This window comes from Chiroxiphia lanceolata, chromosome 7 (genome assembly GCF_009829145.1).
Source record: "Chiroxiphia lanceolata isolate bChiLan1 chromosome 7, bChiLan1.pri, whole genome shotgun sequence".
NCBI classification, from domain to species: Eukaryota; Metazoa; Chordata; class Aves; order Passeriformes; family Pipridae; genus Chiroxiphia; species Chiroxiphia lanceolata.
The window spans coordinates 24,803,099-24,817,439 of NC_045643.1; the positions used below are offsets into that span (position 1 = coordinate 24,803,099).

The following is a 14,341-nucleotide window of genomic DNA, read 5'->3' on the forward strand; positions in this document are numbered from 1 at the left end:
CTCTGGGGGGAAGATTTTATCAGAATAGGCTCCTTTCACCAGTTATGGCCATATTTGTTTCTTTTTTACAAGCTTTTATTTCTATGGCTTCCATGGCAGATTTTGACAAGAAACATTACCACCTCCATGTCTCAGGCCCACCACTGCAGGACCTAGATCTTCTCAGCTTAAGAGCTTTCAAAATGTTACTCTGCAGTGAGACTTTCACACAAGAGAAGATGTAACATCAGACAGAAAGAAGAAGGAAGAAAAGAAAAAGCCCCCACATTTTGAATAAAATACAGTGCTGTTTGCAGAGTCCCAGTCTGCCACTTTCCCCACTGAAGTACCTTTCTGGCATCACAGTAGCGCAGCCCAAAGGAGTGGAATTGGGGGAAAAAAGATGGCTGGACAGCCGCGATCTGCGTGTAGAGCTCCACAGGCCGTGACATGGCAGGGGTTCCTGAAAGCAGGATCACTCTCTTGGCAGCCTGGGAAAGCAAAACAGCATCATTATCATACAGCTTACAATATAAGAAAAACCTAAGTAATCATCCCAGTCCCAAAAAACCCCCAGGCCTCTGTTCAAGTACCCTAAAATGGAAGAGTATTTCACCTTCCACAGATACTTTCAGCCATCACTACCTGCAGACACTCAAGGACAGTACTTAAAAAACTTTTAGGGAGTAGGACAAACCATACAGTTTCTTATTAAACATCCACATGCTGTTAGGGAATGGGGCATCCATCTTTATTACAGTACTTTCAACTGGCATTTACCCCCTAAACACATTAATATCTTAAGCCTGGCTGAACATTTCATTTGGAATCAGATGTCATAGGAACATGACACACCCTCTCAGGTACATCTCCACCTCCAAAATAAATTCTCTCATAATAAAGTTGCCACAACAAGCGATAAGCAGACTGTCTTTCTAACAAAAGCAGAAGAGATAAAAAGAGACAGGACTCTTTTTCTTACTTTTTTCATTTTTTAAAATTCTACTGCAAGGAAGAAAAGATGAAGCTGTCTGAAGCAGGACCAGAAGAAGATCTGACAGCCATGGTGAGTCCAGGCACAGTTGGCTGGATGCTAGAACATGACTCAATAAACACAAATCATGCAAGAAGATTGTAAAACATGCTGTAGGGGAGACAGGAAGAGGGTGGGAAACCTGTACATAACCTAGGTGCTCCTAAAAAGTGAAGGAAATAATTACACTATAGACGTGAAAGTATCCAAGATGCACTTCTACTTTCACTATTACCTAATTCAATTATTAGGTGAGAGCTATGAATTTCTACTGCTATAAATTCACATATAATACTTAAATTACACATGCCTTGCGATTTCCTGCACGGTTTAATGCAGGTTCATTAAAATAACAAAGAAATTCTTGAGTGACATCTGTACCAACAGCTCATTCACATTTAAATGAAAAGGAAAATGAAATTCTTTTATCACTTCACTGAGATCAACAAGTCACCCAGCTCTATTCAGCTGTTTCATGCAATCACCAACCAAATCTGGTGGAAAAAGAGTTCACAGATCAGCTACCGGAAATTAATTTCAGAACTCTATCAACTATTTATATATAGGTTGTGATCAGTGTGGGACTTGCCTTCTCCAGTCATCCCTATTAAAGAGATCAGAAAGAAATGTGACCACCACCAGGATCAGACAATTCCCATGAACACTAAAAAAAGCAGTATGTTTATTGAACTGAGTAAGAGAGGTCAAACCTTTGGACATGTCAGAAGGTAAGAGTTAGTTTGCCCAAGACAGAGGTGCCTATGCTACTCAATGGAGGAAGGAGTCACAGAGACTAGAGATATCAGATGCCATGAAGAAACAAAGTGATCAGGCAGAAATTAGGTCAGCTTTTAAAATTAAGGTAACACTGGAGAACAACTGAGCAGAACCTAGACAATATCTGATGCCTTGCAGAAGCCTTTGAAGAGCAAACTGACACCACCCTGAGGAATCTGCTAAAACACAAGACAAGACAGTCCCACAAGTACAACAAGAAACCTCCATATTAAAGTTGCTCCTCCTAGGCCAACAGAAGGCCATCACCAGAAAAAAAGAAAACACAGAGGTCATGCAATTGCAGACATCTCATTTAAAATAACTCTGGATCAAGCTAAAGCAAGGAAAGCACACTCAAAACAGACCAGGGACATAATAAATGCAACATAAACCTAACTGTTGAAAGGTTTTATGCCATTCTCAAGGCCCTTCCTCTTTAGAGGGTTTCCCTGGGAGCTACATGAGATGAGGCTGGAAGACTAATTCTCCAGTAGTCAGGGGAATTAGTCAGGCTCCTTCCCCAATCCCTAAATAGGTGTCAAAAGAGAAAATTATGAAGTTACAGATCATTTGAATTCTAAACTTTTCCAGCTGCTGTTTTGCTGTGTGTCACTAATTTCTGAGCAGACAGGGTATCTATCCAACCACTGCAAGCTCATAATAAGGGCTGTGACACATCTTCTGATTAACCATTTTAAACAAATTGAAAAATAAAAAACCGAGACAATAAAAAAAAGAACAAAAACCCCAAAAGACAGTGACTCTACAAGAGCTAGGAAGAACTTGAGAAATTAATTCCAGAAAACTGTGTAACATAGGTGGTCTAACTCATTATCCCAAAGGCCCCTTTTAGTTTTAAAACCCATGACAGATGCAGCTCAAGAAAAAACAGAAGAAAAGAAATCCTAAGAAGACAAATTTCCAAGTGCTAAGGGCTGACTTAAATTCTGGATGAAAGAAATGGGTTTGATTCCAATTTATTTTCTAGTGGCAACTCATTTTGAATAGATGCCAATAAAGATTTGCTCCTGCAGAGAAGTCTCTGCTGATCACTGCTTAATTCTTGTTTCCTGTTGAACTTTCTGTGCTGCCAAGAGTGAGAGCTTAGCCTCTTCCTTCTCAGGTCTGTAAGAATAATATGGAACACCACCAGAGAAAGTAAGATTGCAGGGACCAGAAAGGACTTTCTCGCAAAATCAGATCTGAAGCAACTGATATATATTTCCACATAGAAGAACTAACATTAGCTGCTCAGTTGAATTTAGGTATGGAATTCATGGAGCTAGTGGAGACCCGGTCTGCAGTTCTCATTTACTAAGTAAGGTGAGACAAATATGGCTTTCTAGCATTTCACAATACACCAGCAAGAATTAACTCCACAGGTGTGAGAACATTTACAAAAGTCACTTTTGAAAGTCAAAGAATAATTTGTAAAATGATGGCACGCACTTCAGAGGTCAAAACGCAGCAATCAAACAATTTGAACAGGGAATAGGTGAGGAGGGGTTATGCAACAAACAAATAATTGAACGTGCAAAGAGCCTCATTAACATACAATGACTGTCTCTGTGTTAAATGAATTTCACAGCATGAGCTCTGCCATATGCTAACAGACGACATACTTTTTTAAGTAAGTGTGGCTGGTTCTGGCTGTACAATTACTTGTGTCCCCAGTTTTTGGTTACTGTGTCATTTTGAACTACTTAGCATAAGAATAGCTTATTCTCTGAAATGAAAAATCTGAGGGGGGCCATAATATAATAATCACCTGATGAAGTAAAAGATTTGATAAAGGGAAAGAGTAGCAGCTGTTTTGAGGAATCTGTTTCTATACCTGGGCAAGGTAGATAGGGCTGTGAATTTCATAAGATGATCCTACAGTAGTTATTCCAAAAAATATAAATACCTTTCCCTATTCTTAAGTGACATCTAGACAGCCAAAGTGTGTCAAACAGCAGTGATAAGCTATGACTGAAGCAAATTACACTACTTTCTTATTCCAAGAAGGAAGGGAAATTGCAGGGTAAGAGCAGATCTGAAGATACAGCCCTGAGGGTTTCTTCAATTTCAAGATGAAGTTCCTTCTCTCAGCAGGTGACAAGGAAAGGCTTATTTATCTAATCCATACACATCTGTAAGACTTAAAGACAACTGCTGTTTATTTCCCACTAGAAAGGGAAATTTGTGTTTTCTCCTCACCTTCTACCTTCAGCATTGACCTGTTTCCCTTCATTATTTTTAAGTTGCTCTATTGAAACAAGAACAAAGGGTGTATTTGACTCCCCTAACAAAACCAAGCACCTTTAACCCAAACATCAGGATGTGCATCATGCTGTTAACTGGAACAGCAGCTCAGTGGAAACAGTCACATTATTAATATTACTCAAATATTGGAGAACAATGCCCATAGAGAGCACAAAGGGAATAAGAATATTTAATGCTACTGGAATTTTTTATTAGATATTACCTTTTATTTCTCAATTTATAACCCAGTTCTTCACTAGTTACTGTCATGCTTCCAAAAAACTCATCCATTTTCCATTGGGACCTTCCCCAGTTTCCACTGCATTGCAGTACTCCATGCAACTACAGAAGAATAAAGACCATGCAGCACTTTGGCTGGTCAAAAGAGGTAGAATCTTTTCAATCTGGTCCCTAAGAGATCCCACTACAGATCAATGAAAAACTTCTGTTTTGCCATTTCTTCTCCATCTACATTGTTGAGGCTTTGCTGTTTTAAGATACTGGTAGCATGTATGGCCCCCCTCCTGTGTTTACGTCTCTGGGTCAGTCTAATCTTTGAAGGAAAAAACAAAATACTTACAAAAGGTGTAACACCACTGGCACTCTCTGCCTCTGAGGGAGGCAGATGCACGGAGAGGTGAAGGGAGCAACCAGTATTATCAGTACATCCAGGAGAATTTAGTCACCCAAACATGAGACTACAGAAAACAGCAGGTGACAACTAGGTCCTAATACCCATTGCCATAGCTTTCAATTAGGGGTAAGGACAATCCAGGCCTAAACAGGACAAACCAGGCCTAACCACTCAATCAAAGCCCAACAGGATGAAGCCATTCTCACTTTGATGCCCATGGAAACAAGACAAAAGGACCACTTTGAGCACAGCAACTTCTAGCCCTCTTGAGTACTGTGAGAGGTTCTGCAGCTGAGGACAGATCTCACGAAGCTGCTGGCACAGACCAGCCAGTGTGAAAGGTGGCTGACCTTGAAAGCAGGGGTTTTGCCACTCCATCAAACATCAAAGGACTTTTTTCTACTACAATTTTCAAACTATCCTGCTTCATAATTTTGCAGGGATGCACAGACTGTGTACAAACTCTGCCACCTGCTTCCATGCAGGCGGATAAAGCATTCTCCCCCACGTACAAGTCTGCACACCCACAAGTTTGCACATCCACTGGGAACACGAAGGGAGTAAGAAATCTGGCCTAAACATCCATCTTGCTGCTGCTGCCATTTCACCTTATCTTACTGTTTGTGCAATTACAAGTTCCTCTCAAAGTTCTGTCCAGTAACAATAAATTGGGCACAACATGTCTATATACTCTATATACTCTAAGCTAATGACAACCTGGGGCAGGCTGAGGCAGCGAGCACAGCCACTGCATACATCCAGTCATTATAAAAGTTCTTCTGTTCACAGCTCCCACTGTCTCAAGCAAAACTTTTCTAAATCTCTGTCAGGGTAGCAGCCAAGTATGTCAGAAAAGATACGGAGTACTGCACACACAGAGTTTGTGGCTTTTGTTAGTATTAAAAATATGTCCAGAAGTTCCCAACTGACAAACTTAGGTCACATGTTTAATACACGGCTTTCCTTGAGAATTCCATACCACACTTGTACTGCAATATATACAAGAGAGCAGGAAAAGATGAATTATTATTACTTAGTGGCTAAAAATACCATTTTGAAAACTGGTCAATGTTAGATATGAAAACTATAATGAGGCTTTAAATGCTGTAACCATGGGTTAAATATTTCAGAGGTGGAGATTCAGTTTGGCTGTCTAACAAGACAGATTTAAAATTAATATCCAAGGTAAGTCATCTTTATTATGAATGTACTGATTTAATCTGATTACTGTGAAGTTCTGTATGAACACTTGCAACAATTTATGTATTTTTTTTATTATTCAAATGAAGAAGTCACAAGAGCAAATTCTATCAGGATAACAAGTATGGATGGAAGTGACAGAAATATTTCTGGCTCAAAAACATTTTAACTTAGATGTGTCCAGTGTCATTATGGACTCATAAATCTTCGTAGCATGTAAGGACCAAGGGTGGGGTTTTTTTATGTCTCTAAAAGTTCAAGGCTAAGCTTTCATGCCTTAGGATGTTGGGAACCTCATAGGAATATAAGCAAGTACGGCAATTTCAGACAGTTTAAAGTAGTATAATGCTAACAACAGTTAAAAGTAGCAATGCCTAAAAGGCAGACAGACAAGGCAGGAGATAGCTCCAGGGGCTCTGGATACAGCATTGGCATGGCTTCCCACTGGGACCTTGAGGTAGGGATGAGGTGCTAGAAGCAGTTTACCTATCAAGGACTTCCCTATGGATATCCCTTTTTTTGTTTCAGAAGCATCAGTTCTCAATTCTTTAAGACCAGTGATGTGACAGCATAAAACTGTAAATTCTCAGTAAGTGCATACAGGCAATTAACCTTTGCCTAACAGCTACCATCCTTCATTCTCATATCTTGTAGCTTGCAAATAATTCTGACAAGCTGATCCTAACAAAGCTTCATGGAGGAAAGGATAAGGTTGCTTTTTGAGCATTTTGCAGTGAGGTAAATTTGTTATTTTCCACCACTGTCAGACAGATACCCTAATTACTGTATTTCAAACTACTCTTAAAATTGGACCTCCTACTTAGTTTCCAAACATTAAAAGTCCTGAAGTGATCTGAAAACCAAGAGAAGACAAGAGTCAGGCCTTTAAAGAGAACAATGAAATTATTCAAGGACAACCACCTTCAGTTTGCCATTAAGAATCTTGTATATGAAAGTTGATTGCTATAAAGCCATCACACATCGAATCTTCTCTTTATACATACTCGCTGATTAATTGCTGAAGAGGAACTGCCTGTACCTTCTTCTAATGTACAGACTCTGCAGTATCTAGAAACTACCCATAACTTTAATCTGTATCTGTTAGAAGCTACCAAGGAGAGTTCAATTCTTTGATCCCAGGACAACAGGAAAACATGAGTATTTGCATTTTTCCTGTTATCACATAATTGACTACTGCCTCCCTTCTGTGGGCCACTTGTCTTGCTAACCTCACATTTTGCCATTTCCTAGTAGTTCTGTACATTTAACCAGCAGGAATGATCCTGAGCCCCAGCCACACAAATACACTGGAAGCTTGCAGTAACAGACTAGAGCCCTAAACCAAAGCCAAGGAAGGGACCTAGGCAATGTCTTTCTTATAAACAGCAGCAATTTGTGTGCCAAGAAGTAACTGATGATTATTTTCATTAAACAAGCTGTGTGGACATCACTAGAGTCTTTCTACTCTCCCTGAATATATTCGGTAAGTTTTGATATTCCCTTTCTCCTGTCACCATGAAACTCATCAGTGGCAGTACCACAATGAGATCAAGTTGTTTTGTTAGGTCTTGCCATCTAATATTTGTATAGAAACAAGCAGTAACGCCAGAGACAAATTTTGCTTTTGGATCTACACTTTTAGCTGGATTTCCCCTTGACCAATGCAAGAATTCAGCTGCTGGCTCCTAAACCTGGTAAATGGAGCAACACTGCCTTGGGAGCCTGGCCCTAGCAGTTTGATCCTTCAAGGTTTGCCACCAGCACACGCACCTTGAGTAGAGGCATGGCAGCTCGGCATCGTGCAGTTTTTATGTTCTTTAGGAAATGAGATTCATCCTGAAACAAAACAGGAATGAAAGCAAAGTCAGTTCTGATCCATAGTCCAACTGCAGGTTACAGAAGAAATTCCCAGTATTCTCAGCTATCTAGTTTTACAAGCCTCTCATGTCAGACGATATTTCAGGCATTGGGATAGTCACATCAAATTCTAAACAAAAAGACAGGATGGAGAGTAGCAGGCTTCCAACATTCAAAACTGCAACTGCAAGCAAATGGAACAGAAACCAAACCTGGTAGCCATGAATCATAAATGACCACAAAAAAACATGTGAGAAGAGGGGGCTGGAGAGGGAAGGAGAAAGGAATATTATTTCCACCATTGATACTCATTTGCCCCTATGTATCCTTTAAATGCAGCAAACATAGGAGGCCTCTACAGTGCCAGTTCCCTTAATAAGGGGTGAATGAAAATGATAAAAAAAAAAAAAGAAATCCAATTAAGACCCAACTGTTCTGCTGATAGGGCTCACCAGGTGGGTAATAATTTCCTACTTAAACATCACCCTCAAACAGGCTTCATTTCTGCTGCTGTAGCAAGGCAAAACTTAAGACACAAAAAATAATCAGTGCCCTCCAAAGGTACATTCTCATCTTTCCATGTGTGTAGAGGTAAGCAACCATGCATGCAAAGACAGTACAACTGCTTAGCCTCTCAGGCACAGGCTTCTCCCTCCTGATTAACAAATAAACTACATTAAATTTTCCAGGCATCAAAAACACTGGATGAAAAAAATGGGAAAGCTCAGCACTCAATAGGACTATTCTCTTCTGTAAAAACATAAACAGGGTCTAAATTTGAACATATAGACACAGAGAAAGAACATTTGCCAGTTCAGGGCTAGTAAAAAGTTCCAGGGCAGTAGAGCCCAATTCCACCCCAGGTCTACAAGAGCAACAGAATTTCCTGTCAGTGTGTGTGTAAGAGAAAAAGTATAAAAGTGAAAAAATCAATTTCCTCATGAGTAGTTTGGTCTCCAAAGAACTCCACCTATTACCACATGCTCATCTAATGCTGAGAAACAAAAGGATTACTATGTTGTCATATCTTTGGACAGGTGCATGTGTGCTGAAAACTAGACTGAGAACATCAAACACTCATAGTAAGCTACCTATACACTTTTGCTCTCTATTGATCCAAGCTGGATTTGAAACACTAGATGTTTTGAATTTTTAATAACTGAAATCCAGAAAAATGCCTTTTACTGTGGCTCTGTAAAAGGATAAAAAATGGATTTTGAAGTAATTTACAAAAGAAATGATACAAGTGATCAAAGAAGGCTTAATGCAGATTGTCAGTGGAACACAAATAAAGGGGGATTTTTTAGACACTTTACCCACATACTTGATTGTTGAGAAGTTATCTGGTTTACTGGATAAACAGTAACACCACCCTGAAGTCCAATCCCCTTAAGAAGATACAATTCCAAGACTATTGTATTGACACACCATATTAAACACCTTTCTCTCCAGCAGAGGACATGACCAACCACAATGAAATCAGAGAGGCACCATAACAGTAAAAGCGAAAACACAGCCTCAGGAATCAGAAAAAATTAAACTCCACTAGTTATTTTAAAAGGTTTCAGAAAAACCTCCTTGTACTCATGAAGACAGCTGTGATCAAAGCCACAATTATAAGACAGTTTCAGTTTCAAATAAGGCCCACTTTGTACTCCTCTGCTGTACATAGGTCACCCCATTTGCAGCATACAATTAACGTGGAAATTTTAGTGTACCACTTACAACAATAACTACTTGGAATGTGCTCTTAAGTTGCTTGTCCATCTTACTGAGAAGGTCAAAGCTGATGATGTTGATCAAGCTTCCTGTTAGGTTGTCTTTGCCAGTCACTATGACATTAGTGCTATCTGGACTCAAGGATGGAAGCCACCTGTGAAACGCCTGGAGGAAGAGGAAAGAAATTAATTGCATTCTGGTGCTTATCTTCTTTTTCAAGATTGCAAAGCACTTCACAGAATATCCTCATGAATACTTAGAACATGGAGCCACCCCATCCACCACTAGACATCACCTAGTAGCACAGTAAGGGTAAGCAGCCTTCCCCCAACCACGCTAATAATGGGAAGATCAAGACCACAATTCAGTCTATAAGGCAAAATCTACCTTCCACAGCTAGGAAAGCTCAAACGTGCTCTATTCTTTCTTCTTACTGAAAAAATAAAAAGCAAGACAGACAAAAGAAAAACAAACAAACAAAAAACCCCAATAAAACAAACAAAGCCCCTGATCTGTATTAGAAATGTGGATAACCTCCTGACAATGTTACCTGCTATGCTCAGAGCCAGAGAATGATGCAACCACTACTTACAGGGAAATTTAGTTTTCCTACTCAACAGGAAACCTCAGGCTGTGAAACACAGACTTCTGAGCAGTAAACATCTATTACTATAGCAATGTTTACTCCACAGTGAGGATAAAGTACAACTCATCCAGATCAACAAAACTCTTCCACTACCTCTTCTGAAAAGGTCTACAGAAAAAAAATAACAACTTGCCAAACAAAAATAAAAAATGAAAAGATCAAGTTGACAACACACCAGCTGCTCTATGACAGCAGCTGAAATACATGTGGTAATAGTCATTCAATCAACCTCTTGAAATGCTCCACACACCAGAGCAAGATATCCTCCCCCAAACCCATCTGTTAGCCACAGACCACCCACTATTTCCCTTGTAATTTTGTCCCAAATGACACCAAGCTCTCTGCAACATTTGAGTTCTGCTGATGTTGCACTGCATAAAACTGTCTGGGACTTTGGCCATCCGAATCTGGTCCCTACAGAAATGTAACCAAGTGGTGATGAGAAATGGCATTTCTGTCTCTAAGCCCATTGCCCAACACCCAATACCCCAACCATCATTCCTCTCCACTGGTCAGCAACCACCTGCAGCAGCAAGAGGAGTTAGATGAGAGCTTCCACATTTCTCAGTATGTGAAAAAGTAACAATTAACTATCCTTCACCACTTACTATAAGCACCACAATCAAAACAAGCCAACATGCAGGTTAGATCCCAACCAAAAAACATTTGGCTGGCACCAAGTCAAATCTTAAACAAAGGCAGCAGCAAGAGGAAAGTATCTGGAAGCTCCTAATTGTACTGCCCTCTCCTTTCATAAAGAGTATGTGACTAATTCACACCACAAAAGTGATGCTGTACTTCTCACATGATACTGACCTTCGTCCACAAGAGGTGCTTCGAAACTGCCCTGACCATTAAATAATCAAGTTTCAATTCTGAACTCTAAATGCTGCAGCACTTGTCACCCAAGAGTACCTTGCATCTTCCCACTAGCTTCCTATGACACCCCGAGTATGAAGTCACTGAGTGGCCTGAGCCCAAAAAGCCAAAATAAACCACTGATAACACTAAGATGAAGAAAATTTCTGCCAATTTGGCTCCAGAGAGTTTCTACCATTACAGTAAAACACATCTGTGCAAGAATGAACTGAGTAGATCAGAGACTATAATAAACCTCACCTACTTCCACTTTCTGTGACACATTTTCCTTACACCTGCATCCTTCACATACTCAAAAAGCAACACGTCTAAAGCAAGTGACCTAACAAAACATATACAACAGCCTCCTGGGGAGTCAGGACTAGGGGAAGGAAGAAGAAATCAAGTACTCAAAGAAACAAACAAACAAAAATGCCTCATATTGCTTAAATCTTTTGAAGCAGAACGCAGAAATTTAGCTGCAGGTGCCCAGTAATTCAGGAAACCAAGCCTCAAATTGTTCCTGGTAGATATCCCACAGAAGCGATGGTGTTGTCCCAGAGGTTTACAGGCCTTGAAATTTCAAGTCTGATGAGCATCACTCCCTTCTCCCATTTTCTTTTCTTTTCAGCCCTACATTTTGTTGCACTACTGGATGTGAAAACACACACCAGGATGCTCTAATGACCTGGTTACAGCACAAAACCAGCAAATCCCAATCAATACTCTTCTCATCAATGCAATATTCCAGGAAAAGCTAAACTCCCAGCCCCTCCTGCTCTGGCATGAATTTACTGACCTAAAACCTCTGGCTCACCTTCTTCTCCCACAGTGAGCATCTCACTAGCCTATGGCAACCCAACAGTGTACAGGCCATGGCAGTGATTTATTTTGAGATACATTCCCAACCATCCAAGCTTTCCTGGGCTTTGATCAACATTAATTAAGGACTCAGCGGAGTCAGCAGCATACAGTGGACAGGCCAAAAGACGTAATATGACACACACTTAATGATGGTGATAATGGGGCCTTTTGAACAGAGCAGAGAATCCCAGCATCTGGGCCCCTGTTCCAGCCAAGGAACTGGCAAATACTGCTACAATGGACTTGAATACAAGACAATTGTTTGAATGTAACTATTATCTTTGACACTGATGAGTAAAATGCCCCCTTGGAGCCAGCTGACTTGTAAGAACAAAGTTAACAGAGGGTCAGAGGAGATACTTTCTCTAGTTCTCCCTCTTTCCAAGGGATCAGCTGGACCACAAGAAGAAAAACGGCCAATAAAACAAAATTGGCATATACCATATAGTCAATGCTAAGCAATTTCCCCAACTTCAAGTTTCTAAATCAGTATAATTTTTAGTTTCTTCACCTCAATATTTTAAAAATTTAACTTTTACAAAGTGCAATACAGTATAACCATCTCACAGGCCCTTTACTGGCCACCTGCCCATGCTCAAGCTCACAGTACCTCTGCCCATGTAAACCTCACGGAAGAAGGAGTCACCACCAGCAAGGGCCATTCATTTTGGTAATAGGCAGCAATGCAGATCGCCTGGATGGTCTTGCCCAAGCCCATGTCATCCGCAAGGAGCAAACGTCCATTTCTCAAAATTGCGAAACTAGGGAAAATAGAGGGAAATAAGGGTCAAGAATTGCATTACTGTCTGGCAACCAAGATGAGCACAAGTCATCACCAAGCCTCTAATGTGGATCACCTGAAAGTGATCTGGGTTCTTCAGTAAACTTGGATTTTCTCCCTTAGTCTTAACAGACATGAGCAACTCGTACAGATCTCTCACAGCTTGGAAGCTCCTGAACAGAGTGGTTCAGCCTAGTCCTTAGAGACTGATTTCATATGAGAAGTAGTGTCAAGACCATACAATTATTTAAAGCACATTCTTTACATGGTATTACATTCTGTCCCAGAGTTCATCCTGGCTGAGCTAAGAAATCATTACCCGTAACAATGGCAATTTAAGGCCACTAAGAACAGACTTTCCTGGACTGTATATTGAAAACAACAAATGATCATATACGATGGGCACAGGGTCATTTAAGAGTTTATCTTTACATACAATTAGTCATTTTGAATCTGTCAGGGCCTTGGTCCCATTTCCTGGTCCCTTCCCCTGTGTAGTTAATATTCAAAAAACAACAACAACAAAAGAGATGTACTCATAAAAAAATATTTTACCTTACAAAATAAAAAAATCATATGACAATTATGTACATACTGAATCACAAGAGGGAGATCAGAGATGTATCATTTGAACAATTTTTTCAGACTAGCAAAATGCTACTTTGCTCCTGACTCATGATGAATTCTATCTAGAAACAAAACAGATGTGTCACTCAAAAATTCCACAAAAAAAAAATCCCAACCAAATAAACCATACTATACCAAACAACCAAAAGCCCAGAATGCCAGAGTATAAGAGACCAAGACTGAAGAAATGCAGAGCCTTCCATGGAAGAGAATGCAACCTGGGCACCAATATAAACTAGATAATTCTAGGCAAGGAGTAGCCCTTAACAGCATGCAAAAAGGACATACTTCACACCTTCCCGCTGAAAGGGCATGAGGCTCGTCACAATTTTGGAGTCCACTACTGAAAGGTCGGCATCAGGAATGTCTGTGCGTGACGGGGATCTCTGCAGCTGAGCAGCAAAGGTCTGTATTACTGCCTGGGGCAGTGGCTCCACTTCTACTGACACGAGGCTCTGTAACACTTCCACTGCAAAGAACAGAGCAGTTTATGATTGCAAGGGGCAACATACACACAACTTACATTATGGACGTCAGGGCACAACCCTCAACCTCATCAGCAATACTATTTCCTGTCCTGAAACAGCTCACAGAAATCACTGCATCATGCACAGGTGTTAGCCTGGCCTGTTCCCTGAAGTCTATTTCAGAACCACATGATGAATCACATCTCCTCCCCTCATATTTAGACTTGGTTATAAAAAAAATGAAACTCTGACGCCATCATTCTGAGATGATTGCTACTAATACAGCTGGAGCTGGATTATTCACACTGAGGGCAGCTTAGGGCACACTTACTCAGAAATGAAAGTATGGATTTTAACAAAAGAGCTCCTGAAGCCTAGAAGGCAGGGGCATCTTTATCTTGACCTTGGGATTCTGCATTAAACACCTCTGAGGTTTCCACCATGTCCAAATCACCAGGAGTGACCCAAGACAGTTACCGAAAGAATACCATACGTGTTCAGCTTTGAAAATTCTCTTTTCCTCCTGTTCCCCAAATTCACACAGGCTGAGTTCTGTCTCCACTTCATCTCCCTCGTTTACTACATTTGGGTAAGAAAACAGGAATCACCCCAGGAGTCAGAGAAACTGCTCTTGTACCACTGTCAGCAGCACTCT

The 14,341-nt window shown here is 40.4% G+C and overlaps 1 protein-coding gene across 4 annotated transcripts in view; it reads right to left on the reverse strand.

Moving 5' to 3' along the window:
• SMARCAL1 (SWI/SNF related, matrix associated, actin dependent regulator of chromatin, subfamily a like 1) overlaps positions 1 to 14,341 on the reverse strand; it is a 37,917-nt gene that overhangs the window by 13,386 nt on the left and 10,190 nt on the right. For all 4 annotated transcript variants that reach the window (XM_032693167.1, XM_032693168.1, XM_032693169.1 and 1 more), the window contains exons 6-10: positions 13,508 to 13,688; positions 12,422 to 12,572; positions 9,450 to 9,608; positions 7,638 to 7,703; positions 330 to 470 (exon numbers count right to left, since the gene is read on the reverse strand). In XM_032693167.1, the coding sequence (XP_032549058.1) occupies positions 330 to 470; positions 7,638 to 7,703; positions 9,450 to 9,608; positions 12,422 to 12,572; positions 13,508 to 13,688 (698 nt within the window). The remainder of the gene's footprint in view (positions 1 to 329; positions 471 to 7,637; positions 7,704 to 9,449; positions 9,609 to 12,421; positions 12,573 to 13,507; positions 13,689 to 14,341) is intronic.